The sequence below is a fragment of the Oryza glaberrima genome, chromosome 12 (genome assembly GCF_000147395.1).
Source record: "Oryza glaberrima chromosome 12, OglaRS2, whole genome shotgun sequence".
In the NCBI taxonomy this organism is placed as follows: domain Eukaryota; kingdom Viridiplantae; phylum Streptophyta; class Magnoliopsida; order Poales; family Poaceae; genus Oryza; species Oryza glaberrima.
In genome coordinates, this window is record NC_068337.1 from 6777475 (window position 1) to 6802353 (window position 24879).

The window sequence follows — 24879 nt, forward strand, 5'->3', positions numbered from 1 at the left end:
TCGTGGTGTCTAGCCTCCGCTCTCCCTCGCCCTCTCCCTCCCACGGGGATCTTGCCGTCTCTCCGCCCCCTCGTGTGGATCCACCGCCGCTGGCCCCCACAACGGGCGGATCCGGCACCACCACTGAAGGGTTGGCGAGGAGCGGCGCCAACATTAGCCTTGTGAGTGGCAGAGGTGATGATGGCAGATTGCCGGTGGCGACGGCGGTGGGAATGGGGATTATGATTTTTTTTGAAATTTTTAATTATTTTTGCCAAATTTTGTTTTTTATGAGCCGCATACCTTGTCGCATGTGAAAATTCATTTTTCATATGGTTTGACCATCCTCGTGGAAAAATTTTTAATTTTCGCTGACACTTTGGGACGGGTGGGCAAAGAGTCCACCCGCGAAAATACGTTTTGACCGTATTTAAAAATTGTTTCCGTAGTGGTGAGTGCTCTTTCGACATCAGACTATACGTGCCGGTTTTTATAATACCGGCCGTTAAGCCCACCTGCAGACACGTGTGGTCTATCTGAGCTTTGTGATCAGCCATCCTTGTCATTGTAGAGATTTCCTACAAGTTCATGCGCATTCATACAATGAACCCCAATTAATTAGCTAGTGCGCCCCTGCCTGCTCATGAGTCATGACATATACTAGCTTGATCAATATACAATGCAAGAAAAGTTCAACCAGGTTGGCAATTTTAGGCTGGCAACGATAGTAAAGGTTAGCAAATTAACGAAAGAAGCTTCAGCTGCCCGCTTTCTCTCCACCTAACGGCAGGCTCATGACTCATCATGGGCGCATGGAACGGGGGCACATGCACGGCACGCACGATATATCATATACTACTCCAATATCATATCATATAAATATAATAAGCGGCTCACAGTGAGCCGCGCGCTTATCCCCTCATATCCTAATTGGGTTGCAATAATCAGTTCTTGTGCGATCGTTCGTTGCAAGTAGCAATTCTTCAGCTCTGCTCCAACTTCCATTGATTTGTCACTTTGTTTTTTTCTCTGCATCGTCGTCGTACCTAGCACTAGCACTGGACGAAGCTAGTTTAAGCTAGCTCGCGGCCGGGCTCGTCGTCGTCGTCGCCGGCCATGAAAGGCGGCGGAGGCGGATTGTGGCGGCCGCGGGTGGAGTCACGGGGGACGTTCAGGCGGCGGCTGCTGACCGTCACCGCCGGCTGCTTCCTCTTCTTCATCGTCTTCCTCCTCTCCTCCCGCCACGACGCCATTGTTCTCCTCGACACCCGTCGTCAGTGCCACTGCCTGCAACTACTTTGCACTTGCACTAGTTGAGTTCTCTTCTCCCTCCCGCACGGCACCATGATCTCACAGTGTTCCGGCCATGACGTCATGCAGTGGGAGTGGGACGTCCCACGGCGGCGTCGTTGAGCTCGCCGGCGGCGGCCGACACCCTGCCGGACGCCGGCTCAGCTGGTCGCCGGAATCATGAGGCTCCCTCCTCGCCGGCCTTTTCTTCAGGGGTTAGAGAAACGGTGACCGGGGTGGAGACGAACGACGACGGCGCCGAGAGAGGGGCGGAGCCGGCGGAGCGCGACAACGCCGCGCCGGCCGCCGCGGCAGCCATCTCCGGCGGCGATCAAGAAGCACAACCAGGTTCGTCTTCCACAACCGCGCACCGACACTATCTACAGTAGTTGACAAGTGCACGGACTCCAAATTTGACCTGCAATTCTGCAAACCGTGGATGCGGCGCACGTACAGGTACAGCAGCCGTGGATGCGGCGCCGGGCCACGACAAATCCTTGCGGACCGCCGCCGCCACCGGAACGTCTCCTCCACGGCACGAACAACCAGGTGTGTAATACTACTACACCGTAGTAATAACTACTCTGAAATTGAGTCATGCTCGGTAGTAAATTCCAGGAGGAGAGAATACAATTCCAATCCGGATGCACGTTTGTGTGTGCAGTTTAGTATAGGAATCCTATTTAATGCATATACACTATCAAAATAAGGTTGTGTTTAGTTCCACGCTAAAATTAGAAGTTTGACTAAAATTGAAAGTTTGAAGAAAAAAGTTGGAAGTTTATATGTACAAGGAAGTTTTGATGTGATGAAAAAGTTGAAAGTTTGAAGAAAAAACTGGCAACTAAACAAGACCTAAGTAGTGGGAACTAAACAAGGCCTAAGTAGCGCACATAGAATATAGGTCGTTGGCCCATGTCAGGGAGCAGTACTACATATACAGTACTGCAGGAGATCTCAATTGGCGCACATATCTTATCTAATTTTCTTTTCCTTTTCTTGTTAAAAATTTTTAATCCGGTTTTAAAAACTTTTAACTTTTTTTGGTGGGGAAAAAAACTTAGATTTAAAAACTTTTAACTTTAATATTTGAAAACTTTTAAACTTAGATTTAAAAACTTTCAGGTCAAGATATAAAAAATTTTAACTCAGATTTGAAAACAATCATGTAAAGATTTGAGATTTTCAATTCATATTGAGAAAATTCTCTACATACCCCTGAATTGTTTTGTAATATCTTGTACACTCCTGAATTTTGGCTCACCCCCTACATGACCTTGAGTTTTTATTTTGATCAACTACATCCTTATTCCGTTAGTTGATCGTTAGATTTTTCTAAAATAACCATATCATCCATTTCCCATACTTACATGCTATCTACTTCATATTTCACAATGTGAAAAATTGGAACTCATAAAAAAAATCAAATGAGGCATAATTACTTATTGTAAAATTCGAAAAAGAATATTTAAATTCTTAAATAAATTTATTTTTTTAAAAAAATCCATATAAGAGTTTTAGCTAGAAATTATGAACCAAAATTATTAATTTATTTATTGGGTTCAAATTTTGTTGAAAACAATGTTCGAATTTCATAAAAGTTAATTTAAAATTTATTTACAAATTTTAGATTTATTTTTAAAACTTGTTGTCAAATAATTATATTCCCTTTGTTTTTCTACAAATAGATCTTTTATATAAGAATTGTGTTTTTATGATTAAACTAGCACATAAATATAAGAGAGGGGATAATATAGTCAATTTCAAAAACATTTAACAGTCAACTAACGGAATAGACATAGAAGATATCAAAATAAAAACTCAGGGGTATATAGGGAATAAGGCAAAATTTAGGGGCACATAAGGGATTGAACGAATTCTCGAGAGTATATAGGGGATTTTCTCATTCATATTTGAAAACTTTCAAATCAAGATTTAAACTTTCAGCTTAGATTTGAAAACCTTCAAGCAAGATTTGAATTTTTGAGTTGAGAGTTTTAAATTTTGATATGAAAGTTTTAAACTGAGTTCCAAATTCTAGTTGAAAGTTTTTAATAGAATGTTTTGAAATTTGATGTGAAAGATTTGAATTCTAAAGTACATTAAAAAGTTTGCAAAAAAAAAAACAGCGTGCTAACACTATCTCTATTAGCTTAACATTAATCTCTGTTAGCGCTAAGCGTGGGAGGATCACTGCTGCTGTGCTCCGGGTGTGGTGTGTGAGTTGTTTTTATGGCATCTACGCAAATTAGGGGTTGTTTGGTTAGTAGCTAACTTTGCCAAACCACAATTGAGGCAAGTTGTGGCTCATAAATCCTTAGTCATATCTTAGACAAGCTTAGTTAAAAAAATGGATTAATGACACGTGGGACCATATAGCTGAAAAGGTGGTGGGTCACAGTTGTGGTAATGAACCAAACGATTGCCAAAAAGTTGTACATTAACTAACCTTAGACATAGCAAATTGAAGATAGCAACCAAACAGCCCCTAGACCTGCTCATCAGAATACCCGTACAGAATATTGTTTACATTTTATTATTCCCTCAGTCCTAAAATAAGTACAGTTTTGCGCTGTTCATGTCTAACGTTTGACCGTTCGTCTTATTTAAAATTTTTTTACGATTAATATTTTTATTGTTACTAGATGATAAAACATGAATAATACTTTATGTGTGACTAACTTTTGAAATTTTTTCATAAATGTTTCAAATAAGACGGACGGTCAAACGTTGAACACGGATTCCCACGGCTACACTTATTTTGGGACGGAGGTAGTATATTGTTTTTTTAAAAAAGACTTCATAGCTCAAATTTAACCTTGTATTTTTTTTAGTGATATACCTCACATTTATATACATTATCTTTTTATTTTTAAAATCTCATAACTAATTGAATTGACAAAAATAAAACGATGGGATATTACCTCAAGCAACAAAATGGCACCTTCCCTCGTTAACAGCATTGATCATGCGACGGCTTGTAACTCTGGATCTTCTCCAGGGGAGACCACGACGCGTGCGGATTCGGTAGACCAGCCGCGACATCCGCTGTGCGATTTCTCCGACCACCGCACCGACGTCTGCGACCTCGCCGGCGACATCCGCATGGACGCCAACGCCTCGGCGTTCGTCGTCGTCGTCGACCCGGCGGTCGGCGCGGACGGGCCGACGTACAAGGTCCGGCCGTACCCGCGGAAGGGCGACGCCACGAGCATGGGCCGCGTCACCGAGATCACGGTGCGCACGACCGCGGCGGCGGCGCCGCCGCCGCGGTGCACGACGACGCACGCGGCGCCGGCGGTCGTGTTCTCGATCAGCGGGTACACGGGCAACCTGTTCCACGACTTCACCGACGTGATCGTCCCGCTGTACAACACCGCGGCGCGCTACCGCGGCGACGTGCAGCTCGTCGTGACGGACGGCAACGCGGCCACGCGGCGGTGGCTCGCCAGGTACGGCGCGGTCCTGCGCGGTCTGTCGCGCCACGCGCCGCTTGACCTCGCCGCCGAGGCCGCCGCCGGCGGCGGGGAGGTGCACTGCTTCGGGCACACCGTGGTCGGCCTGCGCGCGCACGGGGAGCTCATCATCGACCGCGAACGCAGCCCGGACGGTCTCGGGATGCCGGACTTCACGCGGTTCCTCCGCCGCGCGCTCTCGCTGCCCCGCGACGCGCCCACGCGCCCCGGCGGCGGCCACGGCGACGCCACGAAGCCCCAACCCCTCCCGCGCCTTCTCATCATCTCCCGCCGCGGAACACGGCTTCTACTCAACACCGACGCCGTGGCGCGCGCCGCGGAGGAGGTCGGCTTCGAGGCCGTGGCAAGCGAGCTGGACATGGCCGGCGCGGACCACGACGACGTCGCGCGCGTGGCACGGCTCGTCAACTCGTTCGACGCGGTGGTGGGCGTGCACGGCGCCGGGCTGACGAACATGGTGTTCCTGCCACCCGGCGCCGCGGCGGTGCAGATCGTGCCGTGGGGCGGTCTCCGGTGGCTGGCGCAGGCGGACTTCGGCGAGCCGGCGGTGGCGATGGGGCTCAGGTACATCCAGTACGAGGTCGCCGCCGGCGAGAGCACGCTCAAGGACAAGTACCCGCGAGACCACGAGATATTCACCAACCCGACGGCGCTGCACAAGAAGGGGTTCACGTTCATGAGGCACACGTTTCTGAACGGCCAGGACATCATCGTCGACATCGACCGCTTCAAGCCGGTGTTGCTCCGCGCGCTCAACAGCCTCGCGCGCTAGCCTAGGGTCTGTTTGGCAGAGCTCTAGCGCAAGTCTAATGGATGAGTCTAGGGTCCGTTTTGCATTCGGCCTAAGCACGCAAACGTGTTCGGTCTGGCCCACATGCGTCTTGCCCATCTTGAGACACTGTGCTAGAAAAAATTGACACAGAATTTACATAAAAAACTTTTAATATAGGAACATTTTATATAAAAACATTTCAATCCAAATTTGAATTGAAGTATACCCTTTCTACATGAACATACCCGAAGAAAGAAAGAGGAGCACGTGGAATCACACAACGAGCATGTGCACGAGTGCAGGGCATCATGTTGTTCGCTAATCAGCATTTTCAGCTTAATTAGCTGTTGTGCCCCTCCAATAATCTAATGTAAACACTATTATGTCTAAAAGTTAAACATCGTTATATGTTTGATAACAAGGTGAGTATATCATAAAATTTACAGCAAAAACATAGTAAAATAATATAACGCCATATCTTATGTCTCAAAATTAAAACTTTGCCGGTGCACTAGTCAATTTAAATATTTATAGTCCATTAAGTTGTAATTGTAATGGTTCTACAATGCCACTTCAGTCATTCAGTGCCGCCTCCTGTCTCCAGAGACACCCACCCCATCTCCAGGCAGATACTACTGCCAAGAACCTGCTATTGATAGAGATGATAGTGATGATGACAATGACGTCATGCCTACCAAATTAGTAAAAGCTAAATTGGATACAAGAGGACGTTAGACAGGGAGTTAATTTCCAATGCATCTTTACTTAGTTCGCATCACTGCATGGTTCGTGCTGTTCAGCTTCTAATTGAATTTAACCCATCTCTTTGTTTTCTGACTGTGCCGCCATAACTGCAAACATGTTCAGTTTCCTATGGCATCACGAGTGGAAGAGCCGAAGAGGCTCCTCTGACGAAAAGTTAGAGGGACGTGATCACTTACGTGTGGGGCCATAAAGGTGGCCCCAACTTTTCAGCGACCCACGTTCCTCCGACATTACGTCGGAGGAACTCCGTCCCATCAAGAGTACAATAGCTACCACTGCTCCGTGTAAGGCGTGAGAACGCTCACATTCAAAAATTGAAAAAAGGCGTGAGAACGCTCGCATTCAAAAATTGAAAAAAAGTAATCAACAATTTCTCGGAGGCCAATGATCCGTTGAGGGATTTTATTTCTTTGTTTTGAGGGGTTTTGCATCGCCCCTCCCCCTCCTCTTTTTCTTGGCCATTGGTCTACAACATGTATCCTAGTGGTTGCAGTGACTTGAGTAGCACCTCAAGGTACTGAGTTCAAATCTCCATAGGAGCGAATTTCAAATTGGGTTATTTGAGGGCTAAGTTCCCTATTTGATAGGCTAAGTTTCTAATTTAAAATGGCTGCATATATCCGGTTGGGAGACCAAGAAACTAAACTAGTTGGGTTATTGATTTGGTTAGTGAATTATATAAAAAAAGGAGCTACAAATCTGATATATTGCTATCTTTTTCCTTGAATAATACTCCTAGCAAGAATAATTCAATATTGTGCACAATAAACATGTATATCGGGTTTAATTCATACTCCCACTGGTTTATAATGCATGATACTGTTTTTTTTAACACATATATGTTTAATCATTTATCTTATCCGATTTTTTGTGCAAACATTAAAAAAAAGACACGCTTTAAGAACCTTCCAGGATAAATCAAGTTACAACAAAATATATAAATGTTAATTACATTTTTTTAAATAAAATAAATGGTCAAATATATCTTACAAAGTCAAAACCATCTATCTATCTATCTATCTATCTATCTATCTATCTATTATATACTAAAAGTCCATTAAACTTCCTACAAACGCTCCTAATCCGCCACGTGGCACCCCTACAAACGCTCTAAAATTGCCATGTGGCGTTTTATTAGACGGGAAACATCTAACCCTCTATTTTTATTTAAACTGATGGATCTATTGTTTTGCACCATTATATTAGATTAAAAACAATAGTTTATCCTTTCCTCTCCTCTCCCTGCACGTACATGCTCCTCCCACCCTCCCACGTACACGTACATACTCCTCCCTCCCTCACACATATGTATGTAGGTAGTACGTACGTACCCCCACCCTTTTTACTCTTCCTTTTATTTATTTTACCTAGGATGCCCATATAGTATTTTTATATTACTTTTTTTACGCTATTGACTTTTGACCATATGTTTGATTATTCATCTTACTAATAACGTACGTACTTATCATTTATTTTATTATGATTTTACATTGATGACTTATGTTGGCTATATTTTGGCATAGAATACATTGCGACAGAGGACATTGACATGCATTAATTAATTCCATAACAATTTTTCAAAAATAATCACATCATGCTATATAATTTATGATATCAAATATTACTTAACAAATATACAACGGTAATTTGAACTAATGTATAAATGCAAACCACGCAATTTAGTTGTGTTTTTTTAAAAGTAGATCCGATTTAAAATTTAATTTGTGTGAGATTAACATTCTCAAATCATTTTGGAATTTTTCGAAACTATTTGGTTGGTATTTCAATAGTAATAAGCCTACATTATATATAGATCTGAAGAAAATTCACCAAAATATTTTCAACCAGTAAAATATATATCATTGGTTTTTTATCATATATTTTAATCATTGTTTAAATGATATAAAAAAAGTCAGAATATAATCCAAAAATAGCATACTTATTTTAGAAGTTGAAATATAGTTAATAGTCCAACGACATAAGTCAATAAAAAGTAGATATTTATTTTAAAAGATTATAATAAATTAGGGTTCTTAACTAATATATGATGTAAACAGGAGAGACAATAGGAGGGGAGAGGGCATGAATGAGGGCGGAGGGAGTGGATGGCTTGGCGATGTTGTACGTATGTATTTGTTAGATGGTATTTAAAGGTCTTTTAGTATATGGTACATAGAGAATTAGAGATATGTGTTGGTGGCTATGTGCTTCTATTCCATACCTTCCGGGTATGAAAAAAATTGTATGTTTTCTCTGTGCACAAACCACTAAAAATATCTTATCATCCCTATATATGAACATTAACTTGCAATAAACATATTGCCATGTATATATTCACTTGAAGAATTAAGTTTGGAATCCATATTATATGTTATGGTACACCGAGACATGAAAACAAAGATTAACTAAACTTGATCGAAACTGTAAACACTACTACAATGGAATACATGGCAACCTCCATGTCGCAGCATCTATACAAGTTTTACAACCAAGCAACATGATGACTTGGTGCAAGAAAACCATTATCACCAAACAATTGTCATCTACAAGACATAGACAAATTTTAGAATTATTTTTTTGGACTTTGGAACCCAAGAATTTTCTTGCACAAACTAGAATGAGAGAGAGTGAAGCAGGGAGAGAGTGAGTAGACCAGTCTTAATGAGATAAGAATAATGCATCAATAGAGGATGATAGAAGTCGTATTGAGTCTAGCTAGACCTTACTTTATTGTCGCCATAGGGCATATGGAGTAGAAGGTGCAAGTGGATTGTATAGTGACCAAGCAAATTCCATGCTAGAAATGAAAAAAGCATTCAAATAATTTATCCGATCTTTGAAACACATATTTTCTACGGTCTTTTAGAACTTCATAGAATATTTAATAATTATGAAAAGTGGATAGACATTATTGGCTTCAGATAAATGATTATAAAATCTAATTGTACTTTATTCATGCCAAGTGCAGACTAGCTAAACAAAATATTTGTGGGTTGGTTACTTTCGAGTACATAATTCCTAATATTTAACTACAAATTTTATAAAAAATGAAATCATGGGAACAATCATAAAAAATCGCAGTCCAAAAATAATGATATGTTCGTAGTTATATTTATCCATCCAATTATGTTCTCGCTAGCTTCGCTCACTTGCATGAAATTATCCCATATAGGTTGTCTCCTACACTGCACAATAGAATTGGACTCTACAAGAATGGGTATTTAACATAGTTCTGAATCCCCTCAATCCATGAACAAATAAACAACGAAAACCTATTTTAGTATTAGATGTTTATACAAAAGTCGACTCATATTTTTAAAAAGGTTGACATGTAAGGTATCACGCTCTGTCACTATTCTATCATCTCAAAAAATTCGATGTTAAAATAAGATTATATAAAATAAAATAGAAAATACAAAATGTCAATAGGGAGTAAAGTGAACTAATTATAGAAAAACTTATAAAATTCGTAGAAAAAAATAGGTTCTTAGCTTTCACTTAAACTACAACACCCATTAACATAAGCATTGCATCATTTTTGAGTTCTTAGATGATTACATTTAAGTGTGTGATAAGTATGCAACAAAAAGCTAACTAATTAGAGGGCACTAGCTTTATTATGCAAATAAAACATGTTTATTAAACAATAATGGCTTTGGAATATTTTTAGAAAAAATAGAACCCTTAAACAATCAATTATGAAAAGTTTTTAGTAAAAATTCAAGCAATATCAAATAAAGTGCCCGCGCAACCGCGCGGGCTACTTTCCTAGTTATATATTAAAAACTGAAATGTGCATGATTACTACAGAATTGCTATAAAACTTGCGACAATTTTGTCTCCCCAAAATGTTTAAATTGTTGACCGCGGATCGTCTCCAGATTGTAAAACTACAAACAACAAGGTTGCATGGCATTTTTTATTTATTACAAACGAGTGACATAGTTATTGTTACTATAGTAACTATAATTACACTCCTATAGTCCTATTATCTAAAAAAGTTTTCAAAAAAAAAAAACTGTTGAACATTCATTAGCTACTCCAATTACTAACTTGTCTTAGAAAAGTTGTGCATGCATGGATAGCTAGCCCACAATGGAAATTGCTACTTATACGAACCAATAGTTTGACTCACGTACAACTGATTTTGATTAATAATTACAAATGTCTGCAATGTATATGAATAGCCTCTCCTTTGATTAATCAATAGTTATAAATCGCTAGTCGTATAAGAGTTGTACAGATGGACCGTATGTATTTTTAGATAATGGAAATGAATTACATCTTTGGCTTTTATCATAAGACATATAGCCACAATTTTGTTAAAAAAAGGTAAAGGTAAAAATAAATCAAAATAAGACATAAGGTCGAGACAAATCCTTAACTCCCCTTTATTATTAACTAGCGCTAAACCACATAGGGTTTTTTTTAGCTAGCAGTTCTAACGTAACTACAACACCCATAGTGGAATAAAAGACCTTGGTTACCTGTTCCAAGAGTGTAGCATCGTAGACCAAAAAGTGGAGCCAATAGAAAGACATGAAAATAATCCGCATTGGGTTAAATAATTGTTTACCATTAAAAACTTTATCATTACGACAATGCCAATTTGACCAACATACAACACTAGCTCCAATTAAAATCATATTTTGTATGGACCTAAATACCCTTATAAGCCATTTACCAAAAATATTTTTGGCGTTACGAAGTGGAGGTATATTAGGCATTTCACGGTGCAGTGACATGGCGCATGGATTCAAGGTGCCAAGTAAAAGATTTTGTCCATGTTGCGCTTTGTTGTGCCCCTACATGATTGCTCAGTGCTCAGTTTGGGCACGGGTGCTCCGCTGCGATGCGGTCTCTATAACCTCACTCCTCACTACGAGATGGTCCATATAAATAAGTCCCTGTCAGTCCTAGCAAGGAGCCAAGGGTACCTTGCACTGTGGAATATATGACTTGTCAGTGATTCTCCTACATGGAGTTCTCTTTTTTACAAGAAAACGCAACTCAGTTGGTGCAGCTTGCGTTGCTAGTGCCCTTAAAAGCAAAAAAAAACACTTAACTCCAAACAAACTGAACAATATGGCACTTAAAGAAAAGATATTGGATTGTCTTTTGTGCCCCCCTACCCCAACCTCTATTTATTTTTTGCCAGGTTATCCTTAGTTGAAATTACTTCCTTATAAAAAAAAGCATATAAATACCTTGAATTTTAGTGGAACCATTAAGTCCCATATAACCACATAAAGATGGGCCGTATGTGTAGCAATACTCAGCCCACAATGGAGGCAGCGTGGTCCATCTCGTATCGGCAAAAGCTCGAAACCTTGACGGCCTTGTGTGTGGTCTTTATACGCTCCAGGTTGATTCTGATCTGCTTAGAGCATCTCCAGTAGGGACCCTAAACACAATTCCTAAACAGTTTTTAGGTGCTAAGGACAAAAAATAAACTCCAACAAAGCCCCTACTATAGGCTCTAAAATAGGAAGGACTTTAAATACCCCTCCGCAGCCCCTAGGCCTGGGGGCTGTAGACCGAGGCCCTATCGCCGTTTTTCTACGCGGGAGGAAATTTCCTGACGTGTGGTGCCTATCATCCCTCCCATGGAATCGCTGCCACGGCGCCTATCCTCACCAGCTCGCTGGTTCCGCCGCTCGTGGCCGATGGTGTGACCATCCAGTGCCTCCACCGGCCACTGCTTGTCATCCGCATGCCTGCTTGCTTGTTTTTTCGTTGTCCTTGATCAGTTCGCACGCTGATGCACTATATGGTTCTAAACGATCCTGGCATAAAAATTATTGTTTTGTTCCTTTAAAGTTTGTGGTGCTTGGTAGGTTGAGACAATTAGGCTGCTTGCAATTATGCAGTTGTTCCTTCAAAGATTATTCTGCAGTGTTGTTCTTTTGTGTCAGTTGTGAGTTGAAGTTTAACTTCAAGGTTTTTTTTTTCTAGGAGGATTTAAGCTCTTTTTGAAGTTTCTCAGATAGATTAGATTGGAAAAGGTATAGAGTTAATTTTATCAATTGATTATAGTTCTTATTATTTAATTGAACTACGTGGTGTCTTGAATACTTGCCGGTAGGATTTCATTCTCATGTTTGAGAATTTTGAATTTGAATTATGGTATTTAAAATCATGAATTTGAATACAATTGAATTCTATGCATTATAAATATTCGTATTTGAATTATTACTGTGTTAAACTAGGTGTAAGCATAGAGTAAAATCAGAAATACAAGAGAAAAAAAATGGGGGCTAAGAAATAGGGTCTGCTGGTAGAGTTGGAGGTAATTTTTGAATTCTCAGGAAATGTGGCAGCCCTAATTCAACCTTTGAGGACTCTAAAATAGGGACTATTGCTGGAGATGCTCGGTTGTTCGGCCACACGCTGGCATGGCCACCTCGACGGGCTCCGGGCATGTCGAAGCGCACCGCGCGCGTGCCGCAACGTCCAGTAGGCCACGCCACGGAGCACCACGGCGTCGGCGTGGGCGCGTGGCGAAGCTGCTGGCATCCACGTCGTGTTGATCTTCTTCGGGACCGACGCGACGACCTCCGGGCTTCCGCGCTCCACCGGCGGGTTGGGTTTCCGACGAGTATGATCGGAGCGCGGATGAGCATAGTCTGACCCGTGTGACCAAAAAAGAAACCAGGTGGGAAGGGGAACCGATCGTCACCGATCGTGTGGGGCGATTTCGCCAAGGATGACTAATGGGCGATTTCACTCATGTTGTAGAGCTCGCCGGCGAAGCCCGCGCAGCCAGCAGCCCGCACGCCGTGCCTTGCTGTGTGGGGCGATTTCGCGAGGATGAGCGGAAGCGAACATTCGCCCATTAGTCATCCTTGGCGAAATCGCCCCACACGATCGGTTCCCCTTCCCACCTGGTTTCTTTTTTGGTCACCGTATTATTTTCCTCTTTTAGTAAGTTTATACACCTAAAGTTTACACATCTAAAGTTTATCCACCTAAAGTTTGTAGAGCGAATGTTTATAAGTCAAAATTTATATACCCAATTCAAATTCAAATTCAGATTCAAATATTTTATATATAGAATATATCTATACATAAAGTTTATGCGTGCATTATTTTCCTCTTTTTAGTAAGTTTATGCACCTAAAGTTTACACATCTAAAGTTTATCCATCTAAAGAAGATTGTAGAGCGAATGTTTATAAGTCAAAAATTTATATACCCGATTCAAATTCAAATCTGGATTCAAATATTTTTTATATAAAATATTTCTATACATAAAGTTTATGCGTGCAAAGTTTACGGTATAAAGTCTATGCACATGAATGAGAGTATTAGATTTTTTTTCTAATTTTTTTACTAACTTTGTTTTTTTATTGAAATTTATGATGAAAGGAGGGGAGAGGAGTATAGGGGGGAGGGGCGGGTTGATCACTTGGAGCGATCACCCACCCATTAGGGGCGCCCGCATTGAGTCGCACATGGGTCACGGAGTATTATATGTAGACATTTTTTAAAAAAAAATATGACAAGCTGGATGAAAATGGATAAAAGAGCTAAGGGTGGTTTAAAGTGCTACAAAGATAAAATTACCCAATCTAAAATGAAAACATCGGTTGAAGGGTGATCCAAAGCGAAAAACTGACAATAAAAGGATGGCCAAAGTGAAATTTACTCTTTCCATTAGCTCTACAATGTTCGAAAACAAAATTTACACCATTATATTATTGTTTACCATGTAATAACTCTATGATCTGTATTGAAAATTATATTTTAGGTCATATTTTGATTCTTTTTTGCACATAATTAAAAAGAAGCATGCAAATTATGAAAGGATGAAAATGTAGAGTATATCACTATATATCCATTGTTAGTTCAGAAATAACATATCATATCTTGGCGCTTTGATATATATTATATTTGTATGCTCAACATGTAGGCTCTAGTTTATTTGGCCATATGACGACAGCCAAAAGTATTAATCCAGTTCTTAAAAAATACAAAAAATAATATTTCCTCCTTTATTCATATTAAATATGCATGTTATATGGATATTTCATCCCATGTTTGGTTAATTAGGAAACACAAACCCTATCACTCTTAAACTAATATCATGCCACATAATATACTTTAGTATATGGTGCTTAAACATTTATAAATGCTCTACATATACTTGCTACACATATACTAATTATACGACTACATTTTTCAAGTAATTTTAGTTTAACGTTTATATGTTGTAAGGATAATTTGAAGGAAATCATAACCGATAATCAACACGATCCCTAACAGATTATTAATAAAAAAACTGTTTTAGCATAGAGTCAAAGAATATTTTAATAAAAAGTCACCCACATATAAATATTCACAATACAATATTAAATAAGCTACATTCCTAGTTTCATTAGAAAAAAGTAACGCAAATATCTGAAGCAGAGGTTGCACAAATTTTCTTTACGTGGAACTGAAATTTCATTTCTTTAGCAAACTAAAATATAATCACACGGCAAACAGAACGTAGAATAAACATACAGAGCAAAAAGGGGGAAGGAAGAATTTACAAAAGAATAGCCCAAGCACCTCTATTACAACAAAAAAAAAAAGAAAATAAATGCACCGTGGCCAGAAAATTCTCTCACAAGAAACCCCTGCGCTCAACTGGTGCAGGGTTCATCTTGCAGTAGTGGTTTGCGCCCAAAACGAAACTATTATATATAGGCTTCAACTTAGATCCCAGGTCTCCTTGGTACATTCCAATCATGGACAATTCACATAATTGTGCAGTTGCACTTCGACTCCATCTTTGGAGGCTTCAAGCTATCAAATGTAGTAATTTCAGAAGAAGAACGTACAGGTGCTGGCTCTTTAGTAATTACTTCTGTCCTGGCAGTATCTGTGATGGATTCTCCATCACCTTCTGGTATTTTCCTTTCAACCTTACGCCTTGTCGTTCGCCTCTGAGGACCTCTCAACAAACCATCTTCCCTTGGAATGAATTTTTCTACCATGGTCACTGTTGGTCGAGGGGCATGAGCGAATTCAGCTTCCTGCTCTCGCTCCAGTCCAACTGTTGCAGCCTTGTATGCTAGGTCATGAACAATGGAACTACAAAAGAGAATTGTATCCGTAGCCTCTTCTAAAGTGAAGCATCTCTGAAATTGTTTCCTCCTTCCTTCTGCAGGTGAGACATAAAACTTATGTATGGATGAAAATTATGTGAACTGCAGTTGTACAAGGTGAAAAACGAAAATGTACTGTTTAGATGTCTGGATCTACCACATAATTGAACGACTTTTTATGCATACAAAACAACAGGTGAATTTAATTCTATAACAGATACGCAAAAGGGCAAAAACAAAAGATGGAGTAACATCAAAACTTTTCAGTAACAGTAAAATATACCACCTACTATACAGGCTTAAAACTTGGAAAGTCCAAGTTTGGTCATGTTTGTATTTTTATGATATAACAAATACCTTAATGCTACTACAAATACGGCCTTTTATGAAGCAAAGAAATTATTCTTTCAAATTTTATCCTTGTGTCTCTACTCTCTAGCAACAACTCTATCCCTCCAAATATATTATTCTGAAGGGTTGCAGCATTTCCATATCAAAATATATCAGGTCAACACACAAGTTGCAAGTTCATATAATGAAAAGATAAAAGGAATTGACTTTTTGAGCAGATAAGAGACTAAAAAAAGTGTAAGCCATGAATTCATACCATCTTTGGTTTCATCTCTTGCAGAAACCAATGCACCCTCCTCAGGGACAGATGATACACCACAATCATCCAACTTGCTTTCGTCATCAGAAGCTGCAACCGTTTCAGACAGAATTCTAGGAATGTCAGAATTGTTCTCATCACATGGATGTTCTGGAGTTGCAACTGAGTAGTCAGCGATGGCCGGAACTTCTTGACTATCGTTCTCTGTCTTTTCTATGAAGCTACCGTCAGCAGCAGGAGACTGGGGCATGTCACTTGGCACTTCAGTGTATGATGAACACATGTCAACACCTAAATTATCATCACAAGCCATCCTTTCTTTATCTTGATTCTGAGTTACTTCATCTTCTACTTCACAATCATCATTTACAATGGCTTGTGCAACAGACCAGCACTCTATAGCACTTGAGAGAGCTTCTTTACAAGATCCATCATGTTCTTCGGTAAAAACCGCAGCTGTCAAAGCACTTGTTTCCAAACTATAGATTGGATGGCAACCATCTCCATTTACATAACTCTGAGGGTAATGTGAAGCTGATGAACCGCTAATTGACATATCCGACACTGAAGCAATGCTTTGACAACTTATTTGAGACTTCTCGAAGTCACCCTTCTTACCACTTCTAAGGCGCTCAAAGCGTACATCTGATTGCCCTGATGGCCCTAGATCAATGGAAGAAGCAGCTGAAGAGCTATCCCGTCCAATGCTACGCTTCATCAAACTGACACTATCTGCTGTATAATAGGGTTCCAAACAATGAATGTTGGTAGTAACCAAAGTCCTCCCTTCCACAATAGGCCATTTCTTGCTTCTTGTCTCCTCCAATAAGAGTACCGATATACCGTTGCCCTCAGTATTTTCAACCTTAAGGCTTGGAGGCCCAGTTGACCCCAGTTCATGAGATCCACTGGCCACCATACCAGAAATAAATCCATTATGTTGGCAATCTGATTCTGACAGGCATTGGGCCATTTCATGATTTTGGTTACCTTTTTGTAGTCTGAAAAGCTTATACTCTGTCACATGTGCTGCTTCAGCTTCTTGATAGTCACTTACACTACATGTATGTGGTGAAATATCATTGCTATTTCCCATTGAAGAGTCACCAATATCATGTGGACTGATATTTTCTTTAAGATTCATCAAATGCTTCCCCAACATCTTTTCCTCATTTGTGTGCACCACTGATTCAGTGGAGTACCTTTGTAAATAATCAGCTGGAGGTTCATTGCTCACTAACTGATGGTCAAGAGATACATCACTGCTATCTTCTACACAATCTAGTGCTATAGGACGACGATCTTCCGATGGAATGCAAACTTTAGAGTGCGTAAATTTATGGTCCTTCTGATGTAGTCCTTCTGTAGTTTGTATCTTAGATCCTGCAGAAAATATCCCATCCCCAAAATCACACTCTTCACAATAATTATCACCACTCAAATACATCACATTAAAAACCTTTCCACATCTAGTGCATGTGGCCATTTCACCATCTCCAACCTCAGAACTACTTGCAAAACCACATGAAATCTGATCAGCTGTTCGTCTACTTTTCATATCAAGGCCTTCTTTGGTGCTCTCTACACAATTGACTCTGCCTGATGAGTTCTCTAAACCACTACAAGTAGTTGATAAACTGTGCTGATGACAATTGGATCCTTCATTCAGCTCATCAGATTTATCAAACATAAATATCTCTTCATGGATTCTGGAACTGTCATTTGTTTCCCATTGACCAACTAGATCATGTCGTTCATGGTCAATGTCCACACAGGGGCTAAAAGTGGCACCATGCTCAGAACTTGCGTTGCTGCTGGTTGTGACTGAGGAAATGTGTGAAAACGTAGGGCGATGAACAACATTTCCTTTGCCGGCTACAAAAGTGGTAGTGGGGACACTTGACAGAAGTGGCCTGAACATACTTTGAGGTGCTTTGCGATGATCCTAAAAAGGAATAAGATGCTTTTCATCTTAGCAAGTAGGGACAATTAAATGAAGTATTAATAAAGAACTACTAAATAAGGAAAAAGGAGTTTGAGTTGCAGTAAAATAGGCTGCATTAAAATGTCAGTCAGACTATGTGTACAAGAGTATAGTTTATGGGGGAGACTCACCGAAGAAAATTATTGTATAACAATTTATGACATGTAATCCTTTACAGGATCTATAGCATTCCCAAATAAGTGAAATAAAAATATCCAATTCCACAAAAACAGAATGCCAATGCTTACCATCAACCAAACAGCAGAATCAAATGATCTCTTTGGGGCAGAACTAGGAGAGAAACTCTTGGATGGCTTCTGCGATGATGCAATTGTTCTGGTCTTCATCACTGCCAGGCTCTTTTTTACAGCTGGACTGCTGGAATAGTCAATTGGCACAGACTGCATAGAGTCTAGATCATCTTCACCAGAAGATGTTGCAGAAGCTTTGCTGTATGAACTGAAACGATCTCGTTCAGTACTATGGGACGAAATAGTTCTTCTTGACGGAGTAGGAGACATTGATTGTCTTCTACCTCTTGAAACCATGTTTAATCCACTGAAAGATGAAGGGGACCCACCCCTTGAACGGGATAACGGGCGGTCTGACATAGATGTGCGAAGGTTTGGAGGTGCATCAAAAGAGAAACCGGGATCACTTGACTGCCATCCTTGAAATTTTGGAGAAGATGACCTACGATTAGTTTTCACAGGTGAAGCTCCCCTTGTTCCATTCAGCGTTGGTCCACTTGAAGTAGCACTCATCCTCCTTGAGGCAGGACTAGGTGACCTCCGTGGTGGTGTTAATGTCTTATTACCCGGAGGAGTTGGAGATCTTCGAGATGGTGTGGATGATTGCAGAGAAAGTGGTGGGCTACAACGAGAAGATGAATTCGTTGATCTTGTCCTTGTCAGAGCTGTATTGCTGCTACTTGAGCGTGGTGACAAGCTTAGTCTATTTGGGCTTGCACTGCTTCTACTAGATCTTTGAGCATTTTCCATCTGTGCGCAAACCAGAATAAGTAAGTGTAATGATTACCTTTCCTAATATAAAAGATTGGAGTTAGCTGTAATGATGATGACTCCTTAATCTTTTGTAAAAGAGTAAATTTCATAAAACCCCACCTATTATGGTCCAAGTTGCATAAAACCACAGCAATTTTGGCATATGGCATATAACCCCAGGTATCATGGTTACAAAATTTCACAAAACCACACCGGTAACTATTTTGTCTTTGACTTACCACATTTTTTAGTTCTTCTACAATCAAATCTCAAATTTATGAGTTTTTTATCCAACATATAAATGTATGTCAAAATGGTTAACTTTGTTGTTTTGTGAAACTTTAAGACCATAATACCCAGGTTATGAGTCACGTGCCAAAATTTCTGTGGTTTTGTGTAACTTGGACCATAACAGGTGGGGTTGCGCATAAACATATTACTCGTAGCATGATTCTTTGTTTTGATGATAGGGTGAAGATTTTCCATGAAACTACAATAATATGTGACACTTATTCATGCATAATGGATTTTGCATGGTAGCTTATCCAATTATTTTGAGTTTACAGGAAACCAGCTTCTGTATTTATGGGAACTCAAGGTATTTGTATAGATGGCACAATTTGCTTAAAATGTGATGCAAGAACCTAGTGTTGACAAGCACTTAATATTACTTAAAATGGGACTCATATAGTCTATGGTAGGTTAAGCACTTACTGTTGATGACCTTGAAATCGATATTGGCTTTGTCTGAGCCCTGCCCCTAGGAGCTGGACCAGCGAGCTTGTCTTCATCATCATCCAATGAACGGAAAAGTGGTGTTTCTGGAGGAGTCAACAACCTGTTATCCAAAAGGTTAGATGACAGAACGGTAATTATTGACACAGAAAATAATGACCAATAGCACTATAGGCAAAAGCAGAGTTTTACATACAGAGAAGCCTATCAATACAATAACCAAATAAAATAAAATAAAACACAAAGCTACAGTATAGAAGCATCAGAAGTTCAGAACACAGAAATATTCAGAACCATGCTAGCTGTCTGATGCTTACAGAAAAGGATGCAGTTAATAATTCTTAGAAATTCATCACATGCAAAGAATGAGTAGGAGTGCTGCATTAACAATATCACTTATACATTTGAAACATTCACGAGATGTTTAATAAATGACTACTAAAATATCTATCTGCAGATCATCATTTTGCTCCTAAGAATACAATATAACTTAAACACAACCATTAGGTCCAGGTTAAAAGAAGCATGAAATTGCCATAGATAGTTTGATACTAATAGACTCAGACATCTCATTTTAAGCAGCTAAACAAACGTTGCATTTTCGACAACTAAATAACACCACATGGATACATGACCAACAAGAGCCTTAGCAGTTCACAACTGAACGCTTATCTAGTAGCCTATCTACAGGCAATGAGAATAAATCCTGCATTATTACGTACTGAACAAAACAAGAGCAAATAGCCGAAACAAACAAGAGAAGTTGAAATCTATCTCAAAGCTATGTGTGCTATATGAAAAGAGACATGTGCTATGAAGTTGAAACAAAAGAAAGTAATATGTGATACTAAGCATGCATACTGCATACCAATCATAATCATTCTTGTCACCATCAGTGTTAAGAAAATCACGGCTTTCTTCTCGTCTGGCAATGTTGACGCCAAGCTTGAGATCCGGAAAATAGCTCAATTTTGCTGGTACACGTGAAGCAGAAACCAACATTAGCAGCAAGTACCAATTACTTAACACATTTCACCATAGAAATAGAATATAACAAAAAAACAAGCTGATTATAGAAATGGGGAAGATGCTATGAGCATTACAGATCGTTTCATCAAAATTATCGGACGACTCCAACAAGAAGTTGTCCTCCTCATTTTTCCGCATATCATTGAACAATGTGAGTTCGTCATCCTTTGGTTTAGCAGGCTCTGTGCTCCCAAAACTGTGGCCCCTCCTATGGGAAATCTCCTTTGAAGGAGATCTCCTCAGGGAGGGAGAGGGTGGCATCTTTATAGACTAGAAGTCTCTTCGAGAAAACTTTGCTATCCTCCTCCTTTCCAATATATCAGATCGAGGAGACGATAGTCCATTCAGAACAATTACCTGCAAAATTAAGCAATTTTACTAAGAACTCGACATACAAAGTGAGACCAAAACACAAAGAACCCATTCGATGATGCATTAACATAGTGCATACGAAATCTTAAGGCACAAAAAGCAGCTAAGCCAATAAGAGAACTCTTGTGCCATCCACGTATTGCCTAAAGTAACCAACCAATCACACCACCAAACGAAATTATCCACACAACTACACTAACATGGTTAGTAGGTTCCTCGAAAGCAATCAAGCAGGATCAGGGACCAACCAAAAGTGCCTCAAAAGGTACCCTCCAAGAACCAAAACTGCCCATGTTGGGGACGGCTTGAGCCTTGAGGCTGACTGACCTAACGTGGAGGCACTGGGGTTCAGCTGAACCCCAAGAAAAGAAAAAAAAATCTCAGAAGCAATTTGCGCCTGTTAGTACAGCACCACGCCACCACCACGCATCAAATGAAGGAGAAATTGGATTATAGGTTAATGGGAGATGAACAATTCAATCCGTTCCAAGGCCGGATGGATCTCCCAATCTACGCAACCCAAGTTGGAGCAATGAATACCTCCAATTCGATTGGAACCGAGAATTGCGCGAGGAGGGGCCACGGCCACGGCCACGCAAGGGGGGTGTGGCCGTCCCACACGCCGCGCCACCCCCTCGGCTCGCTCGCCGGAGGGGAGAGAGCTCAGAGAGGCAAACGGATTCCGCCTCCTCCTCCTCCTCCTCACCGCATTCCGCCTCCCGGCAAGCGGAGGCGCCGAATCTCGGCAAGCGGGTAGTGTGGGTGGGGGCGCAGATCCGGCTTGATGCCGCCGGAAAAGCAGCAGCAGCAGCAGCGTTCGGAGCTCCGCGGCGTGTGGGGATGGGTTGGCTAGGGTTTCCGTGCTGCTGCAGGTGGATGCGGTGCGTTGCCGTGGCGAGAAGCAAGCAATGCAAGGGCGCGGCTGTGGGGGTGGACTGGACTGGACTGGGAAGAGAGAGTGTGCGTGTGTGCTGTTGTGCTGCGATTGCGACTGTGTGAGGAGAGAGGGCGGCGAGCTGGAACGGGAAGAGAGACCTTTTCTTCTTCTTCTTTTTATTGGGTGTTTTTTCTTTTCTCTTTTTATACTGGTATTTCTTTTTTTTTTTCTTCTTTTTGGTTGACTAGGCTGTGTTTGAGAGAATAGGAGACAAGAAGATTGAGAATATATGTAAAACGAGATGATCTATTATCACATGATTAATTAATTATTAATTATTATAAATTTTAAAAATGTATTAATATGATTTTTTAAAAAACAACTTTCCTATAGAATTTTTTTTAAAAAAAACACGTCGTTTAGTAGTTTAGGAAGCGTGCATGCGAAGAACGAGACAAAATCTTCTTTCTTACTATATGTTATAATGTAGTACTCAATCTAGGTTTAATATACGGCGCCACTAACTTTTTTTTACATACGTTTGGTTATTTGTATTATTAAAAAAATTATATAATTATCATTTTTTCAATCATTTTTATCATTACAGTTACTTTATGCGTGACTTTTTTTTCCGTTAACATGTTTCAAAAATATTTTGGAATAATAAGAATGGTCACACGTATATAAAAAAGTCAACAATGTCATATGTTAAAACCAAAGGGTATGGGAGTACTAAGATCTAACGAATGGCACACAAGATTTTTTACTTGGTATGTTTTTATAATTATTGGCTCTGTTTGGCAATGCTGCTATGCAGCTGTAACTGGCTATGTTGTACAGCCAGTGCATATATTTTCTCTATCATGCACTGTAGCGCAGCTGCACAACAGCTGCAATTTAGCTGCAGTGAACAGACCCATTTTTGTTTGGATTACATGAAAGACGCACAAGCACACCAACAGGCCTATCAATAAGAAATCTCTGAGCTCCACTGAAATCATGCTATATATAATAATTCAGTTTGTTGTGTAATGAGAACCCACAAAGCGCTCATTATTTGGAAAAAAAATCTATTACAAGAAAGATTAACACATATCATGCACATACTTGTGAGGACATCCCTTTAAAATATGCCTAGTTGCCTACCCTCAGGAAAGTAAAAAGGTGATACACATTCACTGCTAAATCCACCCAAGAGGTCATTTCAACCCACATGTTAGCCTTACTCCATCCATCCCAATTTGATTATCTCTTAAGCAAAAGGTACCAGGACCAAAGACATCAACATATTTATCATTCTAAAATTAATCCTCGTCGATCAAGGTGCTATGTTGTATAGCATCCAACATAAATTAATTCACATTTTAAATGTTGCATGGGTTGAACCAATAGAAATTAATTTTAGTTCACCGCATGCATACACTTGCATGCATGTAGGGTATTTCACGATGCCCATTTTACTTTTTGCATAAATAAACAAAGAGATACTTTGTTATATGATGATCATTTTCAGAAAATCTAAAAAATCTTAGGTGATGATAAAACTGGGATAGAGGAAGTATCATATATTTTTAAATGCTCAAAAATATGCATCCCTCAACTCTAGCAAGTTTACTTTTGATATCAAATCCAAACATATTTACCAGGAACTTGTTAGTAAAACAAGAAACATGAAAATGTGCTTTTAATAGGATTTATAGTAAGGCGTAAGATATATCACTAATCTTCGTCTATTTGTTAGGAGCGTACTTTAGGTGTGTGAGTAGGGTATGCATGTATATCTTTCGTGTAATAAAAAATACATTAATATGCAAGGACAATTTGAGAAAAAAAATCTAGTGTATCATTTACATGTTCATGAAAAAATAATGTTTTTGTCGCTTAGCAGTATACACTAGATAAGTGCCAAAAATAAGCATTATTGGGGTCAAAACAAAAATACTCCCTCCGTCCCATTTTAACTACAACCATGATTTTCCGTACCCAACTTTGATTATCTGTCTTATTTGAGATTTTCTTTGAAAAAATTTAAAAACATAAGTCATGCATAAAATATTATTCATGTTTTATCATCTCATAACAATAAAATACTAATTATAAAAAAATTTAAATAATACGGACGATTAAAATTGGACACGAAAACTTATGGTTGCACTTAAATTAGGACGGAGGGAGTATTCCTTATCGATGTCAACGTGCATTACAAAATGCAACCTCAACAGTTAGCTAAACTAACTTGTATATATATACAAATAAAATTTGCCTCTCGATGTCGTTATGCTTTCTAAAACACTTCCATTAATCAGTTTATAGACTGTAAATCTGTAATATATAGTATAAAACAAAAGTGAAAATGCTGTAAAAGTATATTTGAAGACAAATATTATTTTCCTTTTTACTTACCCTCTGGCTTTTATCAGGGAAAAATCCACACAATGCTCGTTTTGTCGCTTTGCAATGAGTGCTCCCATTTATGCACGTGGCCTCCGTAATCATCCAATCACTGTGGGGGCACCGCACTCATCTACTCTCTTGCGTCACTCTTCATTTCATTAATTAGGGCTTAATCGAATGAAGAGCGACCAAATCCAATCTAAAACCATACGGCCATATCAATTGCTTCAACCTTTTTTTGCTCATTTTCTAGACTACTGCCTTTGTACACATCACTCTTATCACCAGAATATCAGTAGATGCAAACCAAATTTACATCACTCTTATCACCAGAATATCAGTAGAAGCAAACTAAATTTGTTTTTCTTTTGAAAATTTGACATTTCACTCTTCAACAATGAAAACGTTTAGAAGTGACCCTTTTTTAATTAAATGGAGAAATATCTCAAATGCTATAGGTTGTCATACAAGTGATTGAAGCAGTGCTGATGATGACAGATG

The 24879-nt window shown here is 39.7% G+C and overlaps 2 protein-coding genes across 3 annotated transcripts; one reads left to right on the forward strand and one right to left on the reverse strand.

Moving 5' to 3' along the window:
• Nucleotides 1-734: 734 nt before the first annotated feature.
• Nucleotides 735-5740, forward strand: LOC127756823 (alpha-1,3-arabinosyltransferase XAT2-like). Of its 2 annotated transcripts, XM_052282201.1 has the most exons (5): nucleotides 735-1252; nucleotides 1360-1617; nucleotides 1726-1818; nucleotides 3985-4041; nucleotides 4271-5740. In XM_052282201.1, the coding sequence occupies exons 1-5, from the start codon at nucleotides 1096-1098 to the stop codon at nucleotides 5515-5517; spliced, it is 1812 nt and encodes a 603-aa protein (XP_052138161.1). In that variant the 5' UTR covers nucleotides 735-1095; the 3' UTR covers nucleotides 5518-5740. The 2 variants fall into 2 exon arrangements, with proteins under 2 accessions (XP_052138161.1, XP_052138162.1); XM_052282202.1 differs by lacking the exon at nucleotides 3985-4041 and having other exon boundaries at nucleotides 738-1252.
• An 8962-nt stretch (nucleotides 5741-14702) lies between these two features.
• On the reverse strand, nucleotides 14703-22129 carry LOC127757481 (uncharacterized). The gene is made up of 7 exons (XM_052282998.1): nucleotides 21648-22129; nucleotides 20810-21092; nucleotides 20575-20680; nucleotides 19686-19809; nucleotides 18216-18968; nucleotides 15981-17928; nucleotides 14703-15429 (listed from the first exon to the last, which is right to left on the reverse strand). Exons 2-7 carry the CDS (start codon nucleotides 20994-20996, stop codon nucleotides 15023-15025), a joined length of 3525 nt encoding a protein of 1174 aa, XP_052138958.1. The 5' UTR covers nucleotides 20997-21092; nucleotides 21648-22129; the 3' UTR covers nucleotides 14703-15022.
• Between the last annotated feature and the right edge of the window lie 2750 nt (nucleotides 22130-24879).